The sequence below is a fragment of the Phyllostomus hastatus genome, unplaced genomic scaffold (genome assembly GCF_019186645.2).
Source record: "Phyllostomus hastatus isolate PE091 unplaced genomic scaffold, TTU_PhHast_1.1 phas_contig_86, whole genome shotgun sequence".
Lineage (NCBI taxonomy): Eukaryota > Metazoa > Chordata > Mammalia > Chiroptera > Phyllostomidae > Phyllostomus > Phyllostomus hastatus.
In genome coordinates, this window is record NW_025333977.1 from 93893038 (window position 1) to 93915212 (window position 22175).

At 43.8% G+C, this 22175-nt stretch overlaps 1 protein-coding gene across 1 annotated transcript; it reads left to right on the top strand.

Annotated features, from left to right (window-relative positions):
* The first annotated feature begins 3549 nt into the window (after positions 1 to 3549).
* On the top strand, positions 3550 to 22161 carry SLC51A (solute carrier family 51 subunit alpha). Its single transcript, XM_045850988.1, has 9 exons — positions 3550 to 3812; positions 4425 to 4519; positions 16185 to 16339; positions 17249 to 17322; positions 17775 to 17933; positions 18442 to 18553; positions 18810 to 18956; positions 21066 to 21171; positions 21682 to 22161. Exons 1-9 carry the CDS (start codon positions 3775 to 3777, stop codon positions 21816 to 21818), a joined length of 1023 nt encoding a protein of 340 aa, XP_045706944.1. The 5' UTR covers positions 3550 to 3774; the 3' UTR covers positions 21819 to 22161.
* The last annotated feature ends 14 nt before the right edge of the window (positions 22162 to 22175 follow it).

Consider the following 22175-nt stretch of genomic DNA (forward strand, 5'->3'; position numbering starts at 1 on the left):
TAGAATGCCATTTAAATCACCCCAAAAGTCTAAAGCTAAAAACTGAAGAAGGGAAAATCAGCAAGGTCGACAACTTTGTAGTCTCTTTTAAAAACAAAAATGGGCTGTGGCTGCATAGGTTAATTCTGTTGAACATTAAGGAATGAATATCAACTCTTGTCAAACTCTTAAAAGAAATAGAAGAGGAAAGAGTTCTTCCCAACTCACTCTATGAGGTAAATAGTACCCTGATACCAATGCCAGACAAAGTATCACAAGAAAAAAACTACAGACCAATGTCCTTTATGAATATAGCTGCAAAAACCCTCAACAAAACACTGGCAGGCTGAACCCAGCAGCATAGTAAAAGGACTATACACCATGACCAAGTGAGATTTATCCCAGGAATGCAAGTGTGGTTCGATGTACAAAAATCAATCAATGTACTGCATCACATTAGTAAAATAAAGAAAAAGAATACAACATGATTATCTCAGATGCAGAAAAGGCATCTGCCAAAATCTAACACCTTTACATGATTAAAACACTTCACAGACTAGGACTAAAGGAGAACTTCCTCAACCTGATAAAGGGCATTTATACAAACCCCACAGCTAACCTCATACTTAATGATACAGGATTGAAAGCTTTTCCTGCAGGATCAGGAACAAGACTAGTATGCTTGCTTTTGTCACTTCTATTTAATGTGCTGAAGTTCTAGTCAGAACAATTAGGCAAGAAAAAGAAATAGAAGCATCTGCATTAGAAAGGAGAAAGGGACACCCTCTCTATTTGCAGATGACATGACCTTTTATATAGAAAACCTTAAAGAATTCACACACAGCCCTGACCAGTGTGGCTCAGTTGGCTGAGCATCGTACCACAAAGCAAAGGGCTGCCGGTTTGATTCCCAGTCAGGGCACATGCCTGGGCAGTGGGTTCAGTCCCTGGTCAAGGAGCATGCAGGAGGCAACCGATCAATGTTTCTCTCTCTCTCTTTCTCCCTTCCCCTTTCTCTAAAAATAAATAAATAAGATCACACACTTAAACACACACACACACACACACACAATTAGAGCTAATAAATGAGTTCAGCAAAGTAGCAACATTATTTATAATAGCCAAAAAAATGTAAACAATCCAAACATCCATTAACTGATCAAAGGAATGAAGTGCTAGTACATGCTATGACATGGATAAACCCTTAAAAATTATGCTACATGAAAGAAATCAGACATGAAAGGTCACATATTAATATGATTTTAGATGAAATATCTGGAATAAGCAAATCCATAGAGACAAATTAAGTAGATTAATGACCCAAGGAATGGGAGGAAGGAAGAACCGGAAAACATAAAGTTTCTTTTGGTGATGATGGAAATATTCTGCAATTAGATTCACAGTGATAGTTGCACAACATTATAAATATACTACAAACCACTGAATGATATACTTAAAAATGACTAAAAGGGTGAGCTTTATGTTATGTAAATTTTATCTCAATAAGGAATTTTTTAAAAAGAGAAAATAGCCCCTAAATATCAAATGATTGAGGAACCCTGGAGAAAACTGATGAAATTCATGGCATTTTTTAAATACTTTGATTTTTCAAAAATGTCTCTCACACTGAGAAAGCAAAACTGAAATGACAGGTGTCCTATCATGTCATTGTATAATTTGGGGGGGGGGGGGGATGAAGCCAAAAAAAATGAAGAATGATTTGTTCTTGCTTCTAAAAATCAGTGCTTGACAGCTAGCAGTCCAAAATGACCAGTCAGATTGGCTGGGACCTCGTCCTCTCTTGCCATGCCTTAGCTACAGATGAGCTGGCCTTTGGTCAAGAGCATTGCTCTGGACTAATGCATGGGTCACCATATAGAAGATAGCCACTTAGGACTTCGGGTAGGGCCACAGCACCCCATCAGAGTTGAAGCCTTTCCTCTCACCAGCGCCCTCCCACTCCTCCATCATCACCCAACCTGAGAATTATCCTGTCCCCTCCGGACCTCCCAGCTGCCAGACTCTAGAAGACTGAATGTCAGCCCAGCCGCCAGTTCTTCTGGACTCCCTCCTGCTCTTCCACACCCTTCTCCTGTCTCCCCCAGTTCCGTCCTGAAGAAGTTTCAGAGAACATCCTCAGCACCTGTTATCTGCTTTAAGGAAATCTAAAGTTCAGGGCTTTGGGCAATTCAGCCCAAGGCCTCACTGCACTAGAGGTGAATGACCCAGGGAGCACTCCTGTGGAGACGGCTTCCGGAAGCTGAGTCAGCTAGTGTCTTTGTCAGGGCAGGCCCCAGGCAGTGGACCCTCTGGAGGTCAGTGCCCCCTCTTCCCATGGTGTCCAAACCCCGACCTTAGGAGGTAATTGGGCCCTTGAGGTTCCTGGATCACTACACTGTCCTGCCTTGAGAACTGTGGAAAGTAAAGGAGGCAGAGGAGTCTGCCTGTCCTCAAAAGTTATTTGGAGGTGTTTGGAGACAGGAGCAGGCAGTTTTCCGGAACCACATCAATAACTGCTTCCTCCGGCTGCATCTACTCACCAGCCCCGTCAGAGAGCCTCCTCTGCCCTCTGGCACTGACTCTTTCGACCCTCTCACTGGCCGTCTCTTACTATCAAAGATCTTCACCTGAACCTCCACAGAGCCCCAACCCAAGTCCTTTCTGCCTCTCCATACTGCCATGGCTCTCTACCCCACCTGGTGTCATAACCCCTCTGACCCTCAGTTTCCTTATTTGTGAAACGGAAATAAAGATAGCACTTACCTTTACAGAGAGATTGTAAGGCATAAATGAGATAAGTAACATTGCATTTCCGCCACCTTAAGTGCTCAATAGACCTTAGCTGCTGCTGCTGCGATTTTGTTATTTTATCAGCCAGGCAACCAATTCTAAGGAGCACTTAGTGTGTGTCCGGCCCTGTACCAGGAATCTAGGGGTGCTGAGCTTGGCCTCAGATAGGTTTATTTGGAGAGAGAAGAAAAATGACCAATCAACAAAATAGTCCATAAGCAATTTGGCACAGTTTAAAAAAAACAACTCAGTATGCTCAGAAATCTCATCCACGACTCTGCCTTTCACATATGGCCTCCCTCTCCCATTTGCTGTGTCTGTGGCTGCTATTTGGCTGGTAAACCCACCATCAAGAAGTGGCGGGCTAGGCTTTGGAAAACTCACAGGGGTCTTGTCTGGCTTTTCCAGCTAGCCCTTCCTTCCACATGCCGAGCCACCAGCACCAACACAGTCAAGACCTCAGCCCTGATTCTCCCATCCCAGGGCCCCAGAGCCTGAGTTCCCGCCAAGTTCTTGGGGAGAAGTAGTTGTTGGCCAGGGGGCACTGAGGGGAAGATTGAGAACTTTGTCCCCACACCACCCTAGAAGCCTTCTGGGGGGCGAGGGTGGGGGAAGATAAAGGGTAAGGGTGGGCCAGGGGCAAAGCATGTCTAAAGGTACTTATGGGAGGGAGGCCAGAAGGACCACACCTAGGAGTGGGGGTAGGGGTAGAGGTGGAGTCAGGAACCTGGGAACTCAGCCAGCTGAGAGGATCAAATTTCAAATTACTCTGGGATGAACTCTGAGATAGAAATTGTGGGCTAGGAGGCCTGAGGAGGGAGAGAGCCAGCGCAGACGAGCCAGACACCCTACCTATCGTCTACCTGAGTACTTTGGGAAAAGGCTGGCAGTCAACAGGGCCGGGAGCCACCTACCTCTGGGCCCGCACCTGCCTGCCCCTCCTTGCTCTTCAGTGCCTGCCAAGAAGGGAAATTGAGAGTCGAGAACCAGAGAGTGAGAGAAGTAATGGAGCCAGACAAGACTCAGATAAAGCTTGACCCCAGGTGAGTGAGGGCTGCAGGCCCTGAGCCAGGAGCTGGTTGCTATGCAGCAGGTGGCCTCTATCGCTCTGGCCTGTCGCTCCCTCCCTCCCAGTACCCTTTGGTTTCCAGCACTCAGAATGAGACAGGACTGATAATGGCCTGGCTGTCCCTAAGGTCCTCAGGGACACTTGGGGTTTAGCCAGTGCATGACTCTTCAGCATCTTGGCTTTCTCTCCCCATTCTAGGAGAGAAAGATCCCAGAGCTGGGAGCTGGGGGAAGAGGGTACATGCACAGAACTCCCACCAGCTGGGGACCCACCCCTAGTGCTAAGGATCCACTCTTTCCCTGCAATTCTGTTCTTTCTCCCTGGCTGCCGCCCCAAGGGAGTGAAGCGAAAGGACTGCAGGGTCTGTGGGTACTGCAGCCGGGCCTGTCCACAGCCTCGGTGGCAGGCTGCTTTACACACTAGATGGGACCCACTGTCCAATTCCTTCCAAGAACCAGGAACTTGAGGAGAAATGGACAAGCTCCCTGAGCCCAGATGTGTTTGAGGGGGCGTCCAGTAACTGATGTCCCTTCCAGTGCTCTCTCCTGTCCACAAGGCTATCTGAACGCAGGCTGTGTCTCTCCAGGTACACGGCAGACCTTGTGGAAGTACTGAAAACCAATTACAACATCCCCTCTGCCTGCTTCTCTCTCCCTCCCACTGCAGCCCAACTTCTGAGAGGTGAGTAGGGAACCCTTCCTGGAGGGAACTAAAAGGAGGAGACAAGCATCCCTGTGGTAAGTCAGGACAGCTGAAAGGAGCAGAGGAGAGGTGGTCCTCTGCTGGCCAGCCTGGAGATCCTGGGAGGATGGCTGGCCCAGGGTTTGTCTATCATGGTTAAGGTCTTGGAGGAGAAGATCAATTCCTCAAGAAGCCCATAGGCCAAAAGAGAGACATGACAACCTAGCCCAGGAGATGGACGTGCATGTTGGACCTTCCACCCATTCTAGCCTCAGAGTCCCTTCAAACTGGGCACCCTGTCCTAGAGCATTTTTCAGACCCTAGGACCATCTGAGGACTCAGGATGGTGCTCAAATGACCCAAGCCCCACAGGGTCCCCTTGAGGCCCACACAACAGCCTTCGTGGGCCTAAATCATTCAAGAGGGGTGGTTATTATGAATAATGTTCTTAAAACTTAGGTGAACAAGTAGATGTATTCTCACAGTGCCGGCTAACTAGATTCCTATTACTGAATTACTTTGAAAGTGAAAGGCTGAAGATGGGACTCGGTTTATTTTCTGGACACATAAAACATGACATTCAAATGACCCCAGCATCTTCATAGCAAATATTGCTCACCCGTATTTTCTTTCATTTTCCTACTGCGTGATTACCTCTGAGACATTGACGAATAGGAGCCTGTGTCTTTATGGCACCTAAATGCTTTCCCCAAACTCCTTCCTGCAAGGAGTAGACTTTTTCTGAACAACAGGATGTGGTCAGCCTGCATTAGGAGGCACATATGAGCGTGTCCTTGAACAGTGTTCAGCCTTGTTTCAGATGCTCGGAACCACAGTGAATGCCGCCTGCCAGCTAGTGTCCAGAGAAACCCCTTAGCTGTCAGGAGGCAGCTGTGGCGTCTAGCTCCAGGAACCTCTTGTTCACAGAGTGCAGCTGGGGATAGAAGTCTCCCCTTACACCCGTGGTTGTCAGCCAGAGTCAGTTTTGGCCCCTAGGGGACTTTTGCAAATGTCTGGAGACAGTTTCAGTTGTCACAACTAGAGGGTGCTACTTGGCACCTAGTGGGTAGAGGCCAGGGATGCCGTCCTGGAAACAAAGGAAAACCTCCTACAAGGAATCCTCTTGGCCTAAGTGTCAGTGGTGCTGAGACAGAGAAACCTTGCTTTATACAGCGAAAATGGACCTCACACAGCTTGGCTACAAAACGCAAAATAGAAGCATCAAGGGCATTCAAAATAGGGAGACCATTCTGGGCCTGGTAGCCTAGTGAGCTGCCTGCTCCCAGGTGGAACTATTGAAGGGGGTAGCAGCTGGACAGCAGCGAGCAGGTGGTGAGCACTGCTGGGCTGGGGATGAGACAGAATGAGCAGACACATTCCCCAGACACGGAGGAGCCATATCTGCCAGGATTCAAGGTTGCTGGTGGGGAAGTAGGGGCCAATTGAGAGGCTGGGCAGGTAAGGTGGGGCTCAATGAGTGTCAGGCAGAAGAGTTGTACTTTATCCTGCAGCCTGGAGGAGCCTGGTGAGGGCTCTGAGATTGGGAGGGGCTGGATAGTGCCTCCAGACCATTAATCAATAATCAGACTGAACTTCAAGGAAGAAGAACCTTGAGAAGCAGGGATATAAACTGGGAGTTATTGCCCCAGCCCAGCATGAAGGACAAGAGTCTGACTCACAGCAATATCAGGGAAAGAAAGGGAAGATTGGAAAACACAGGAAATCCAAAGAAAGAACAGGCCATCTGGTAAATAAGTACCTAGGCAGGGTGAGTGAAGGAAAAAGAGCCTCTCGCGATGGCTCTGGGGACCTGGGCAGCAGTGATGGCATTGCCAGAAACAGGAGAGTCAGGAGGTGCCCACCGAGGGTGTGGAGAAACCCCTTCCTTCTTCTGTCAACTGTGTTGCTCCTTGAAATAAATGCCATTTATGAAAGAGCTATTCTGGAAGAATTATTTCAACAATCCATTTTTTAAATACCTGTGATACCAGTGCATTTACGATCCTCACAGGATTTTTTAAAAAATGGACTGACCCAAACCTTTATATATAATTGTAAAGACCCATGTAAAGCCAAGACCTGTCCTTAAAGAGATTAAGGCTTATAATAAGACTAACGTAGTTAAGGTAACAACGCAATAACTATGAGGGGTGAGACAAGTAGAAAAATGGAAGAGAACACAAGGCCCAGAAGTCATCCCATGCCCACTCAGTGGGGCAGGACGGACTCTTCAAGAAGTGACGCTGGACAACTGCCGGTCCCTATGGCAAATCAATAAACATGACAATAGCTCCAACACAGCTTTAATCCTGGTTGATTAAAATCCTAAATGTAAAATGCAACCATTGTACAAAATAAAAATAGAAAACTATCTTTATGAGAGTAGAGAATAATTTCTTAAACACAAGAAAGCATAAATGATCATGGAGATCAACTACATAAAGCAACCAAACTTCTGTATGACTAAAAACACCATAAAGAATGTAAAAAGTCAAAGTACAGACTGGGAGAAGATATTTTCAAGCCTATAATCTGTAACAAAGGTGAGCAGTCGGTATTAAAAAATTACCCAATAAAAATTGGATAAAATATATGGACAATTTACAGAAGAGGAAACCCAAATGGCCAATACATATACAAAAAGGTTGTCCATTTCCTTGGGAATTAAGGAACAAGAGTTAAATAATAAAATATCATTTCACTGCACTCTTATAGACAAAATAAAAAGCCTGATAATCCCAAGCGAAGATGAATTTGAGGTGAACTGTGAACTCATAGACTACAGGTGGGATTCCAAATTGGTATAACCACTTTGGAGAGTAGATAGCTATAACTTAAAATCCTCGTATCCTACAACCTAACTATTTTTAATTCTTTAAGTATATTTTATTGATTATACTATTACAGTTGTCCCATTTTTTCTCCTCTTTATTCCCCTCCACCCCGTATCCCCCTCCTCCCAGCATGTCCCACTCCCTTTAGTTCACGTCCATGAGTCATACACATAAGTTCTTCGGCTTCCCCATTTCCTATACTATTCTTAACCTTCCCCTGTCTGTTTTGTATCTACCATTTATGCTTCTTATTCCCTGTACCTTTTCCCCCATTCACCCCTTCCCCTGCCTGATCCATGTGATCTCAATTTTGGGATTCTGTTCCTGTTCCAGTTGTTTGCTTAGTTTGTTTATTTGTTTGTTTGTTTTTAGGTTCAGTTGTTGGCAGTTGTGAGTTTGTTGTCATTTTACTATTCATGGTTTTGATCATCTTATTTTTCTTAGATAAGTCCCTTTAACATTTCATATAATAAGGAGGCTTGGTGATAATGAACTCCTTTAACTTGACCTTATCTGGGAAGCACTTTATCTGCCCTTCCATTCTAAATGATAGCTTTGCTGGATAGAGGAATCTTGGATATAGGTCCTTGCCTTTCATGACTTGGAATACTTTCCAGCCCCTTCTTGCCTGTAAGGTCTCTTTTGAGAAATCAGTGGACAGTCTTATGGGAACTCCTTTGTAGGTAGCTATCTCCTTTTTTCTTGCTGCTTTTAAGATCCTCTCCTTATCTTTAATCTTGGGTAATGTAATTATGATGTATCTCCATGTATTCTCCTTGGGTCCAACTTGTTTGGATTCTCTGAACTTTCTGGACTGTATGTCTATGTCCTTCTCCAGACTGTGGAAGTTTCCTTTCATTATTTTTTCAAATAAATTTTCTATTTCTTGCTCTTTCTCTTCTCCTTCAGGCACCCCTATGATTCAGATGTTGGAACATTTAAAGTTGTTTTGGATGTTCCTAAGGCTCTCATTTTATTGAATTCTTGTTTCTTCATTCTGTTCTGGTTGAATGTTTATATCTTCCTTCTGCTCCAAATCATTGATTTGAAACCCAGTTTCCTTCTCTTCATTGTTGGTTCCCTGCATATTTTTCTTTATTTCACTTTGTATAGACTTTACTTCTTCCTTTATTTTGTGTCCATACCCAATCATTTCTGTGAGCACCCAGATTACTAGTTTTGAAATCTGCACCTGATAGATGGCTATCTCATCACATTTCTTTTTCTGGAGCTTTTATCTGTTCTTTCATTTGGGCCATATTTCTTTGTCTGGGTGCACCCGTTATATTGTAAAAGGTGGAGCCTTAGGTATTCGCCAGGGCAGGGCAACCCACTTCTCCACATTGTTCTGCTGTATGTGGGGGAGGGGTCACAGAGGAAAAAAATGTGTCTTGCTTGGTTCTCACTCCATTTTCAGACACTTCCCCTGCTACCCACAAGCAAATTGGTCCCTTCTGGTGCTGATTCCTGGGTGGATAGGTTTTGTATACATTCTAGGACCCTATGGGTCTCTCCAACAAACTCTCCTGTGAGGCTGGGAGTTTCTCCCACCAATTCAACCCCCACAGGTTTTTATAGTCAGAGGTTTTGAGGCTTTATTTTGCTGCACTGGAACCCTGGATTCTGTGATTTGTCCCACTCCCCAGTTGTTCCTCCAGGTCTATCTCACACTAATGCGGGACTGCCCAGTCTGCCAGCCACCGCCTCGCCCACCCAGGTTCTCCAGACACTGCCTGGCAGGAGTCCTTTTTGTTCCACTGCCTGGCTCCACCCCTCCTACCAGTCTGGATGGATATTTCTTCCTTAACTCCTTGGTTGTCGGACTTCCATATAGTTCAATTTTCAGGCAGTTCTGGTTATTTTTTGTTTTTAAACTTGTTGTTGTCCTTCTTTTGGTTGTGTGAGGAGGCAAAGTGTATCTACCTACACCTCCACCTTGGCCAGAAATCAAAATGCATTTGGAATTTTACTTTGAATTCATGTGTCTCTAACTCCAGAGCCTATGCTCTTAACCTCCATGGAAACAAATATGCAAAAATAAGGTAATTTTTTACTAGGATCCAACTAAGATTATGGATAGTACTCTTCAAAATTTTAATGTTCTGACATTGTTTTCATTATATAAAAAGTAATCTTCACTATTTCAGAGACAGTGAGAAATTTGCTAGTTGCTAAAGTTGTACTTGTATTGAAAATGGTTAGACAAGCATTTCCCAAAATGTGTTCCTGGAATCCCAAAGAGTGCTTCATGAAAACACAGTCTATAGAAAAACAAGTTTTATAAAAGCTGTAATTCTATAACCTCCTTTTGGAAATTAACAGTGTAAATCAAACAAAACACTTCAGTATGTTCTGCAGGAAAGAAACATGTATAACTTTAAGGCATTTCCAAAAATCCTTTGTCTATAGGACACTTTTGTCCCATAATAGTGATTAAGATGCAGAAAAATAAGGTAGGGGGCAGTCTTCTAAGAAGATGAATAAGTTTGATGGAGAACAGTGGTGCCGGGCTATGGATGATAAGAAACTCTCACTTGGCTTTTGCACCGTGGAGGTGGATACAAGAGCCTATAGACACTACACGCGTGAGAAAGAGCAGAGTACCAAAGCCAGCATTTACAAGGAAGTGCAAAAGCATTTCTGCATTGAGGTCAGAATATGCCCTTCCTCCTTCATAAACTTAAACAATCTTTTAGAGTCACATTTGGTTGTTTCTAACACTCCTCATTCCCTCTCCTATTGACATGAACGCAACCACTAGTCGGTGTGTGTGATGATTGAGAGCATGGGTTTAGTGTGAGAAACCCCTCCATTTAAATCCTAGCTCCTTCACTTCAAGACTGTGTGACCTTGGGCAAAGTGCTTGTCACTCTGAGCTTTGTTTCCTGAAAAAGCCTGTAAAATAGAGATGGCAATAAGAATTCTCATGGGATTATTTCTTTCATTCAACAAATAGTCACAGCTGCTGTTCCAAGCCCTTGGAGGCAGAAGGGAGAACAAGACTGACAAAGTCCCTGCCTTGGTGGAGTTTACAGTAAGGTGAAGGGGCAGATGATAAGCAAGTAAATAAATACGTAAATAACTTCACTGTGGGAGGGGCAGGTCACACTGTGCATTTAAAGGAGGCTGCCAGAGGAGAGCCATTGAGCTGAGAGCTCAGTGATGAGAGGAGCCCTCCACTATGTGCTCAGGGAGAAAAGATGAACCAGCAGAAGCCAAGTGTAAAGTCCTGGAGGTGGGAACCCCCACATGGTTGTTGGGAGGCTGAAGGAGTGGCACAGAAATACTATACCTCTATGAACGGAGAAGAGCGGAGCTGCAATGACTGAGTTTGCAGAACATGAGGTGTGAGAGAGGATGAGGAATCAACAGAGCAGACCAAGGGGCAGAGGCCCAGGGGGGAGTCATGAGGACTGTGGTTCTGTGAGTCATGGGGAGGGAAGAGTTTTAAGGAGGAGGGAGGAGTCAAGGACAGTGAACCCTGAGGAAGGGTTTGGCCTTGATGGCTTGCCTGAGGAAGGGCAATTCCCACTCTCAGTTCAGTGAGCTGATGAGAACAAGAGCCTAGGAGGGGATGGGGTCAGGCAAGGAGAGACCAAGGCAGGACTCCCCCTCCCAACAATGGGCATTGGCTTTTAGAAGTCCACTGAATTAATTTTGGTTTCTGCCTACTTGTACTTTATCTTTGTGTATATTTTTAACTAAATATTTCTATTGAAAAAATAATTCAGGTTTAAGAAAGTAAATATGAAAATGCAGAAAAGTAAAAAGAGGAAAAGTCATTTCTAGTCCCACCACTCAGAAACAGGCCCTGCTTGCAATTTCCTTTTTTTGTGTCTTTATGTAACATTAGAAATCGCACTATACCTACAATTTTATGTCCTGTTTTTGTAAGCGTGAGATCATGTGAATCTTTCATATTAGCATATGTTTGGCAAAATGTATCCTTTTAAAAACATTTTTTAAAAATACATGTTTATTATAGAATAATTGGAAAAAGTAGAAAAAAAAGCAAAAACGACCCACAGTCTCATTACCCAAAGACATCATTGCTAATTTTTTTTTAGTATGTGTAGGAATTTTTTAATATTTTCATTGTATCAAAGTAATGCATGAACGTGGTTAAAAATTCAAATAGTACAAAAGGGTTGCTAATGAAAGTCAACAATCCCCTGACATCCATTCTCATTTCTAATCCCCCTCCTTTTTTAGCTGAAGGTTCTTTTGATAGTTACCGTCACATCGCCTGTGCCAGTCTGCACACACTTTTATTTCCTGGGTACCAGCCTCGGGCATCACCTGTGGCTGCCTCTGTGATACATGAGGATTTAACCCACTTAGCACCAAACTTCTTTCCTTCTCTCCATATAATTAAGTCAGTATTTTTGGTTGGTTATATCTATAGGTTTATGTATTATACCTATAGTTTATTTTCTATTCCACTATCGATAATGCTTCTTGACTTTCCATTTTGTCAGATAAAGATACTAGTGCCTCACTCTTTTCTTCAACTTTTTTGTATCTTTCTTTCCCCAAGTAAATCCCTTAAACATGGTTATAATTTTACTGTGTTTATTTTTCATTCTGTTTTGTCCACATAAGTTTTCTTTTTAAGGTGTGCATTTAAGGACAATGATCTTAAGTATATAGCTTGGTGAATTTTTACATATGTGTACAACTGTGGAACCGACACCCATGTCAATACATGCAACATTTCCAGCATCCAGCGGGGAGTAGGGGGGGTCTCTCACACTTTCCCCACTTACTCACTTAATGTTCCTACAAACACCACTATTCTAACCTCTGCCGCCTTCATAGATTAATTTTCCCTGTTCTTCAATTCATAAAAACAAAATCCAACAGTTTGTGCTCTTGGGTCTGGCCTCGTTCATTCATCAGTATGTTTTTAAGAGTAATCAGTTCCATTGCATGTATCAGTAGGTCATCTTTTTTATCTCTGTGTGATGTTCCCTTGTGTGAATATATCACAATTCACTTGTCTGTATTCTTACTGAAAAACATATGAGCTATGTTGGGGAAAGCCTCAAAAGTCTAAATTCAGAATTGATTCTGAAGCACTGACACAGAACCTTATTCAAATTTATAAGAGCTTTAATGGGAGAAACTTACCTACACAGGCAGAGCAGCTGCTTGCTCTCAGTGGTGGCCCACTGGGAAGAAATCAACACGCCTCTCTGAAAAGGGTCTCTTTTTATAGGGGATTAATAGTAATACCACGTGGTGGGTTGCCACAGAAACCACCAGAAGAACGTGCATTTCTAAATTAACAGATAACATCAGTCAGTTATCCACACTTGTACATTCATTAACCTCCTTCCCAGCACGACATTTATCCTCAGGAGGCAATCCACCTTTCTCAATCACTATCAGTTAGCCTGCGGCTACAGAGAGTTAAACTGTCACAGAAAGTTAGAGAATCCAACATTTTCCTGGAGCCTTTACTGCTGGAACCATGTTGCATCCCTGACTTCCCCTGCAGGCTGTTTCCAGCTTGGGCCATTATGAACAAGGCTGCTCTGAACATTCTTTCCATGATTATAAGCATTTCTAGTGAATATGTATCCAAGAGTGCAATTTCTGTGTCATAGGGTAGGTGGATGTTTAATAGCTAACACCAAATTGCTTGTCAAAGTGCTTGGACTCCACTCAACAGCAGTGTATGAGAGTTCCAACCATTTATCTCTACTAATACTTGTAATCATCAATACTGTTAATTTTAGCCCTTTTGGTGATTTTTTTTCCCTGACAATTGTAGATATTTAGCACCTTTTTATGTTTGGCGAACCTTTGGGTATCTTCTTTTATAAAATAACTGTTTAGGTCTTTTTTTAAAGTAAAAAAATTATTGTCTTTTTCTTACTGATGGGAATTCTTTATATTTATGGTATGAGTCTCTTGGCGAATACCTGTATTACAAATATCTTTTCTCAGTCTGAGCTTACCTTTTCATTCTTGTAATAGTTTCTTCTGAACAGTGGAAATTCTTAATTTTAAGGAAGTCCAATTTATTAATTTTTTAGGATTGGTGTTTTTGTGACCTATTTTAAAAGACCTTTGCCTATCTCAAAGTCATGGAAATGTATTTCTGTTTTCTTCTAAAAACTTTGTTTTAACTTTCACATTTAAGTGTTTTTGAATGATATTAGGAAAGGGTCAATGTTCTTTTTTATTCTCCAGTGGGTCTGCTGAGAAATTTTGTGGGTTTTTTAGTTGACTGTTAACAAGTTGGGTGGGGGGCTTTGTTTGTTTGTTTTTTAGAGAGAGGGGAAGGAAGGAAGAAAGAGAGGGAGAGAAACATCGATCAATTGGCTGCTTCTTACATGACCTCAACTGGGGACCCCACCTACAACCCAGGCATGTGCCCTGACTGGGAATTGAACTGGTGACCTTTAGGTTCATAGGCCACCATTCAATTCATGAGCCACAACAGCCAGGATGAGTGTTAATATGTTTTTTAAAATATTATTATATACTCTTCACAAAGATTTTTTGTGGCATGCACAAAATTTTCATGTCTGAACAATATTCTATGGGATAGTTGACTTAATAATTCCAATACTGTCAGATATTTAAGTTGTTTTAGAGCTATTACTCAATAATATTATAAACATTCTCATTTTAATATTAAACATTATCATTTAATAGAACAAAAAAGAATATATCACCGTTATTTTGCTCTTCTCTGGCTGCTAGGCAGAGTGATGTTTTTCCCATGTGTCAGAGCCTCCTGGTTTTGTTACCAACTTTCTTTAGGTGACAAAGATCTTAAACTTTACTACATATTTATTAAAAATGCTTTCCCCTAGTTTGTTTCCTCCCTTTTTTAACATTCAGAAGTCTAAACTATGTCATATGTGACCGTTGTTCTCTTTGCGATTTCTTGGATTGCTCATAAGCTTGGAAAGGTGTTTCATCTCCTAAGTTTTGATGAAAATACAACTCTTTCTCTCTTCTTTGCTCTTTCAATTTTTCCTGGTTGATTTTTAAAGACTTATCCCTTTAACTTATTTGGCATCATTTTGAAATATGGCTAGCTTTATGTGTATCTCCATAATTGTTTTAAATACACATTTTTGATGTAAAAGGGTAATATCATGTAAAACTAATCATCTGTGTGTTTATATTTTAAAATTTTCAAGAAGAAAAAGGTGAATTTTTTTTAGTAAAATACTGGAGCAAGTTTTTTAATATTCAAAACTTGCAGGGCCTTTGAATGGTATCTGGAGAGGTAACTGAGAGAGAGGCAACAGAGCTAAACATTAACAGCAATGCCAAGCCAGTCACTTATTTATTTTTTATTTTTTACTGATGTATAGTTGTTATATCATATTGTATTGGTTATGTTAATTTCAAGTGTGCAATATAGTGATTTGACTTTTTTATACCTTACAGTGTGATCACCCTGCCAAGCCAGTCATTTAGACACCCAGAGGGCTCTATCCTAACTAAATGGAGCTGAATGGAGAAAGGGATGGGTAGGGGCAAAGAAAAACAGCACAATCCTGTCTTTTATGGCCTGTGATAGAAAGGAAAACTGTACTACTAGCTCCCTGCTTGGGAGCTGGAATCCAAGGGCCACCTTCCCTACTGCAGGTCCTGCGGCCTGGCAGTTAGACCTGACTGTGGTCAGAGATAAAGGGCCTCCCTGGGACAAAGATGTACTACCTCCCATGGTACTTTTGGGCAGATTCACCTTTGCCTGGTTGCTTCTTGTGGTGCCACCAGCTATGACTGATCCAGATGACAGGTCTCCACTGTGGTGTGGTTTCCTTCCTCCCTGGTTTCGTTTTGGCAGTGCTGTCTCTCTGACTGAGCTGCCCTCAGTCACCAAAACATAGGGCAGACTAGCCAATGCCTTCCTCATGCTTTACTCCCAATGCACGAGGACAGTGGGCTGGGTTCTGACAGTCTTCCTTTGCCCCTTCTTCCTCTCCTCTAGCCGGTTAGGAGGTGGAGAGGAGTGAGTCTGCCAACTGGGGAAGAGTTACTTAGATAAGTGAGTGTCCAGACTTAGTCACTAAGGACACAGAACCCTTCAAAACTAGTTGTTGCAGTGATGAGTCACCTGTTTAGAAAAACATACTATAACTAGATTAATTTCTTTCTGTTAGCAATGGTGAGGCCTGAGGAGCTTCACTGGTTTTTGTCAAAATGGTTATCCCCTGACCGTTATCAGATAAATCTGTTAAAAATGCAGTTACTGGGCCCATCCCATATCTACTGAAGCAGCATCTCTAAGGGCTGGGCCTGGACAGCTACCTTTTAACAACTCCTTGAATGAATATGATAAACACTAAAGAGCCACTGGGCCATATTCAATGTAAGACTAAGTGTGAGACCAACACTCAGTGTGGAGTCCCGGGTTCATGACATAATTTTTGAAATCAAATTTCAAACAGCTCTAAAGTATACCACTAATTACATTCTGCTTCAATTATAATGTTGTTTGCCAGCATAACACATGGCACCCGAGGTAGAAAAGCACATAGGCCCTACTGAATTCCTACTCCAAAATTTTTGCTATGTAAAAACTTGTTTGATGTCTGTACTCTTGTCCAGGTAAGCATCACCATATCTGAAATTCTATGGCCTAGGCTCCCATCCATGCAGAAGAATGATTATTTTCTAGCCACATGTTGGATATTCTAGGTCTAAGAAAAAGCCATTGTTCTGCATGCATGGGGGCCTAGGGCAGACAGTTCTGTATACAGTAAAGCAATTTAGATCCAAGTGAGGGAGCCACATTCCTGCCCCTCATTCAGTTCTGGACTTCAGCTCACTAGAGTCTGTCCTCTTTCTATCCACTCTAGCACTGGGCCCTGTGGAAATTGCCCTCACGGTCATCATGACCTTGCTTGCTCTGGGTTCAATTGCCATCTTCCTGGAGGATGCCCTCTACCTGTACAAGAACACCCGTTGCCCCGTCAAGAGGAGGACTCTGCTCTGGATCAGCTCTGCACCCACGGTGAGCGCCCTATTGTTGCCCTTCAGGAGGGACTGAAGAGGAGGATGTGGGGACCATTCTGAGAATTCCTCTAAACTCAACAATGCAAGTAAGCAAATGGTTGCAGGCCTCTACCACCTTAGGGTGGAGGCTTCTAATGTGATCTCCATTTGCATTCAGGCCCCATGCTGGGAAGGTGGTGGGATGGAGTGTTAGAATTCTTAGAGCCACAGAGACAGCTAAAGAAACCACTCAGCGACCAGTGGCCCAATCACTCCTCCTCCACCACGATATTGCTGTTAAAAGCAAGCCTCCTTTGTGTATGGACAAGCAGAGGTTCCTCAGAGTGTAGGAGGGAAAGAATTTTTTTCCCATGGGGTCATACTTAGCTCTACTCTTACACTGTAAGCTTTTGAAACTCCCACAGCCATTATGAAGGCCTTTGGCTTGCTCATAGACCATTAAGGTTGGACTTCTGTTTCCTTCTGGTGAGCTCTGAGTGCCCATTTGGGTGGAGAGTGAGGCCCGTGAGGTCCTTTCCTGCCCAATAACATCTGCCTGGGCCATCTCAGGTCATCAGTGATGCTCTTATAACATGGGATGTTGAAAAGGAAGGGTTGGATCTTGGTCCTCTTACTCCTAGGGATGAACTTATCTATTCTCACCCCAGGGATGTAGGATAAGATAGTCTTCAAAAACGCCCCTGACTCAGGTGACTTGCTATCTCTAACTAAGACATAGAAGGAACTGACAGCTAAATTAAAATGTTTTTAAATTCAATTAGTGATTTTTCCAGCTGTCCACTTTTAAGTAATAGTACCTTAGACATTTAGGTTTTGCTTCCTTGAGCCCTTGTCACGAAAGTTTCAAGAGGGTGAGCGCAAGGTCTCCCTCGTTCCCTTAACTGGCTTCTTGCTCCCGTCCAAGCAGGTGGTGTCTGTGTTCTGCTGCTTCGGTCTCTGGATCCCTCGTTCCCTCATGATTGTGGAAATGGCCATAACCTCGTGAGTGTCCTGCTGCCCTCAGCTCTAGGCCTAGTATCCTTTTGGGGTCCCCTTCTGCTCCCCACTCACCCAGGACTTCAGAACCCATGTCTTCTTTTATCCCCATCTCTTCCATAAACCCCTGCAAATCAATTAGTATTGATCACAAATCGATCCCTTTCCAACTTGTGCTAACTCGGGTCTCTTGAACTTCTAGATCTGTTTATCCTCAGCCACCATGTCAACCCCAAAGCCTGAAATTTCCCCCCTTCTCAGGCCCCCAGACGCCGTCCTCTTCTCTTGCTCTTCCTGGGTCACACGTTCAGAATGGCTAGTCCCTACCGTGCTCCCCTCAGTGAGCCTCAGCCCTCTCCACTCCCTTTGCCGTCCATCTTTGGAAGCAAAGGGTGTCCCTCAGCTGGCTACTGCCTCCCCTCGGTGTACTCTCAGGCCCAATTCTCTTCCCACTCCAGGTTTTATGCGGTGTGCTTTTACCTGCTGATGCAGGTCATAGTGGAAGGCTTCGGAGGGAAGGAGGCGGTAGTGAGGACACTGAAGGACACCCCGATGATGATCCACACAGGCCCCTGCTGCTGCTGCTGCCCCTGTTGCCCCAAACTCATGCTCACCAGGTAAGAGAGGAGGGAGAGGTGTCCTCAAAGAACAGGTTACCTCTTCCCGCACTCTCCCGTGAGCATCTGCTGGCTCTCTCAGCCCCGCTTCAACCCTCCTGCAATTAGCGTTGTATGGAACAAACCCAATGATGAAAGGGTAGGCATCCCACCCAGAAGTCAGGGGAGCAGAGAAAGGAGAACTCCAAAGTTCCCGTCACTTAAGCCCACTGCCACCTCCAAAGTGTAGCCATGTGAAGCAAAACTAGACTGTAGGCTCTTTACTTGCCCCCTCTTGCTCATTTTGGTTAATGGGATTGGGTCAACACTCAAAAAGGCAGCATTCTGGTCTAGGGTGAGTGGAAAGCAAGGATTGCCAATGCTCTCAACATCCCGGCTTCTTCCTGTTTAACCATTTTGGTGTCTCTGATGGTAATCAAGCCTCGGCCCAGGAGCCCAGTGAGGAAGATAAGTCTTCTTGGGGTGGGTGGTCTGTGGGTCCATGTTCCTAACCCTCTTTTCCCCTCAGGAAAAAGCTTCAGCTACTGATGTTGGGGCCATTCCAGTATGCCTTCTTCAAGATAACACTGGGCCTGGTGGGCCTGTTTCTCATCCCTGATGGCATCTATGACCCAGCAGATGTAAGCCAGGGGGAAGGGGCAGCGAAGTACAGAACTCATTTAGTACCTTTGAGCTCTAGGAGGAATAGCTGGTGCCAACATCCTCTGCTACCTGCAGATAGGGTGACTGTGGAAAAATAGAGGTTCAGGGCCTGTGGTGGGAGGGAGGAGACTGGGGCAGGCTATGGGGCTTTTCTAATTAACTGCTCCACCTTGGGGAAAGAAATAAAGAAAAGGGCCCGCCTCCCTCACTGACTCCTGTCTGGTCTGTCGCCAGATTTCTGAGGAGAGCACAGCTCTATGGATCAACACTTTCCTTGGCGTGTCCACCCTGTTGGCCCTCTGGACCCTGGCTATCCTTTTCCGTCAAGCCAGGCTGCACCTGGGCGAGCAGAACATAGGAGCCAAATTTGCTCTGTTCCAGGTAACTACACCCTAAGAGAGAAAGGATGGTTCATAATAGAGCTACAAATAATTGGGGTTAGGAGGTGAGACTAATAGAGGCTAAAAGCAGGTCTGGGAATCTTAAGCCTCAGGTTTCCTGTGAGATTTGGAAAATGATCCTTGCCACTTCCTAGGTTTTGCTTTTCTGTGCTGAAATTGTTTGCTAGGCCTGCTGTCACAAAATATCACCAAGTGGCTTAAAACAACAGAAATGTATTCCTTCACAGTTTTGGAGGCTACAAGTCCAACATCAAGATGTCACCTGGCCACGGTTCCTCTGAAATCTGTACGGGAGAAACCCTCCTTGCCTCTCCCTAGCTTCTGCGGGTTTGCCAGTGATCTCGGTATTCCTTAACTTACAGCATCATCCCTCCGATTTCTGCCTCTGTCATCACATGGCCTTCTCGCCTCCTGTGACCGTGTCTTTTGTCTCTTTTCTTCTTATAAGGACACAAGTCAAATTTGAATAAGGACCCACCTTACCCTGGTATGACTTCATCTTAACCAATTACATATAATTAGTTAACCAAAATAATGATGCTGTTTTGAAATAAGGTCACATTCTCAGGTACTGGGGTTAGGACTTCAACATATCTGTTTGTGGGGCACATTTCAACCCATAACACGTGTATTATTGAATCTTAAATTCTTCCACCTTCACTTTTTTCTTTTCTATGATTACTTCCTAAAACCCCATAATCCATCACCACCAGCAGCATCAGCATTATCTCAGCTACATGAACTACCTATACCATATGCTAGGCCCTTTTCATACACTCCAATTTAATTTTCACAATAATATTAGAAGTCATTCTTTTTATTTTACAAATAAGGAAACTGAGACCCAGAGATGCTATGGGACTTGCTCAAAGACACATAGGGATAGGCTCGAATATAAACCCAGCTCTGTCTCACTCCCCAATCCACATCCCTTCTTCTCATCACACTGCCTCTCATCTTCACACCTCTTCTGAAACTTCTCTCCAAGACACATCTGTTCACTCTACACTTTCCATTCTCCAAGTCCAAAGACAACTTTTCCAATAAATGCAATATCTTGTTTTCCTTCTCTTTCCATTCTTTTTGTCTCCTTGCTGGGCCCTTCTCCTACTCCCAAGAAATAACTGCATTATAGTTAACAGCATGCTTGCACATGGATTATCATTTGATCTAAGCACATGCCTCCAAAATGTGAATTTCCAGCACATAGTAGGTAGAATGGAAGGGGGTAGGGGAAGAGAGAAAAGAGACTGAAATGGAATCAGGGATTGAGGGGCAGAAAGGATCCTGGCCCCAGAAGCACTTAGGATCAGGCCTCAGGTCAAAAGCCTGTGGCTGCCGAGCGGGCCAGTGATGATGGTGGGAAGCCTGGACAAGCCAGTCTGCCTTGCCTTGGGGGGAGCAAGTACTAAGAGAAATGGTGCTCCTGGGGCTTCTGGACAGAGATGATCTTTTTCTTTCTTTCTTTCTTTTTATTGTGCTATAATATACATAACACAATTTATAATTTTAACAATTTTCACATGTATAGCTTAGTGACATTAAGTGCATTCACATTGTTGTACAACCATCACCACCCTCCATCCCCAGAACTGCTTCATCTTGCACTCAGAAACTCTGTATCTATTGAACACTAGTTCCCCTTCTTCCCTTCACCTCCAGCCCTGGTGTGGCAGAGATTCTTCAGAGGGCACTTTAGTGGTTAATTGTCCAACATCCTATCAGCAGGGATCTGATACTTGAGGCAGATGGACTGACTCTTCCCTAATCATCCACCCTTTTCATCCAGCAAGTGCTCCTTAGCAGCCATGACTGAAATAGGGGAATAAACTTGAACCTCCAATCAGTTCTTATTGTTTCTTGTCAGGAACTCTCATAAAATATTGGTTGAAGATGAGGTTACAACTTTCCTAGAGATTAGAAATTCCATCAAATTTTAACCAAATGTGAATCTCAGCCTTCCAGAACTGCACAGATCTAAAGGTTGGCCAAAAGCACTGTGGCATGACAAGCACAGCCGCGGACCAGCTGGCCTCAGCGCCATGCACCTGGGCCCGCCCTGCCCTCGCTTTTCTTCTCCCTTCTGCAGGTGCTGCTCATCCTGACTGCCCTGCAGCCATCCATCTTCTCAGTCTTGGCCAATGGCGGGCAGATTGCTTGTTCACCTCCCTTTTCCTCTAAAATCAGGTCTCAAGGTGAGCCTATTAAAGCTCTTATCTCATTCCAGGATAAGTGAGAGGGGGAGTATCATGGAAAGATTAGAGAGGAGAAGATCTTAAAACAGAGGTTGGGCCAGGTAGGCTGCTGCTCCAAATACTCAAAAAAGGATCTCCAAGAATCCCAGCAGAGATTTAAGGAGACTATGACTTTTCTGATCACACAGAAGAGACCTGCAATTCCACAGCTTGAGGCCAGCCTTGATGGCCATGGGTTCGATCCTTAGCTCTTGGGAGGGAAATGGGTGTGGCTAGGAAGGAGATAAAATGCACAAAAGAAATGAGGTTTAATGTTAACCTCAGATTGCAGGTTGAGAGCCAAGTTTTGGTTTTGGCTCTACCATTAACCTGCCATGTTACTCAGACTCTAGGTCCTGGTTTGAGGATAAATTGCAGAAAGTGTTGTCCAACTCACATGCCAGGCCTGCTGTTGGGATACCACCTCTATAATTTAGTATAACTTACACTATATTTCACCCCACACTGCAGTGATGAATTGCCACCTCCTTGTACTGGAGACTTTTCTGATAACTGTGCTGACACGAATATACTACAGAAGGAAAGACGACAAGGTTGGATATGAACCTTTCCCTTCTCCAGACCTGGATTTGGACATCAAAGCCTGAGGTGAATGGCTTGGACTATGAAAGAGACACTGTACTCATGAGATGGGCACAAGATTTCTTTGCTGTCCCTCAACATTGCCCAAATGGGAAAGATTCCATTGTCAGCACAAACTGGCAAATTACATTTGACTATAGAGATGAAGGTAAATTATGCAATAGGATGAAATTGTTTTGGATTTTGCCTGGGAAAGGTAACTTAAGATTTATAATAGACAAACAGGATGGAGTATGAAACTGTATAACTGGGCACATTACCTCTGTGGGTGCCACTATCAGCCCTTAAAGCTTGTATATTGAAAGGTCACTTTGAGTTTTCTCAAAGCAAATAAAAGGGTGGAGAGTACCTGGTAGTTTGTC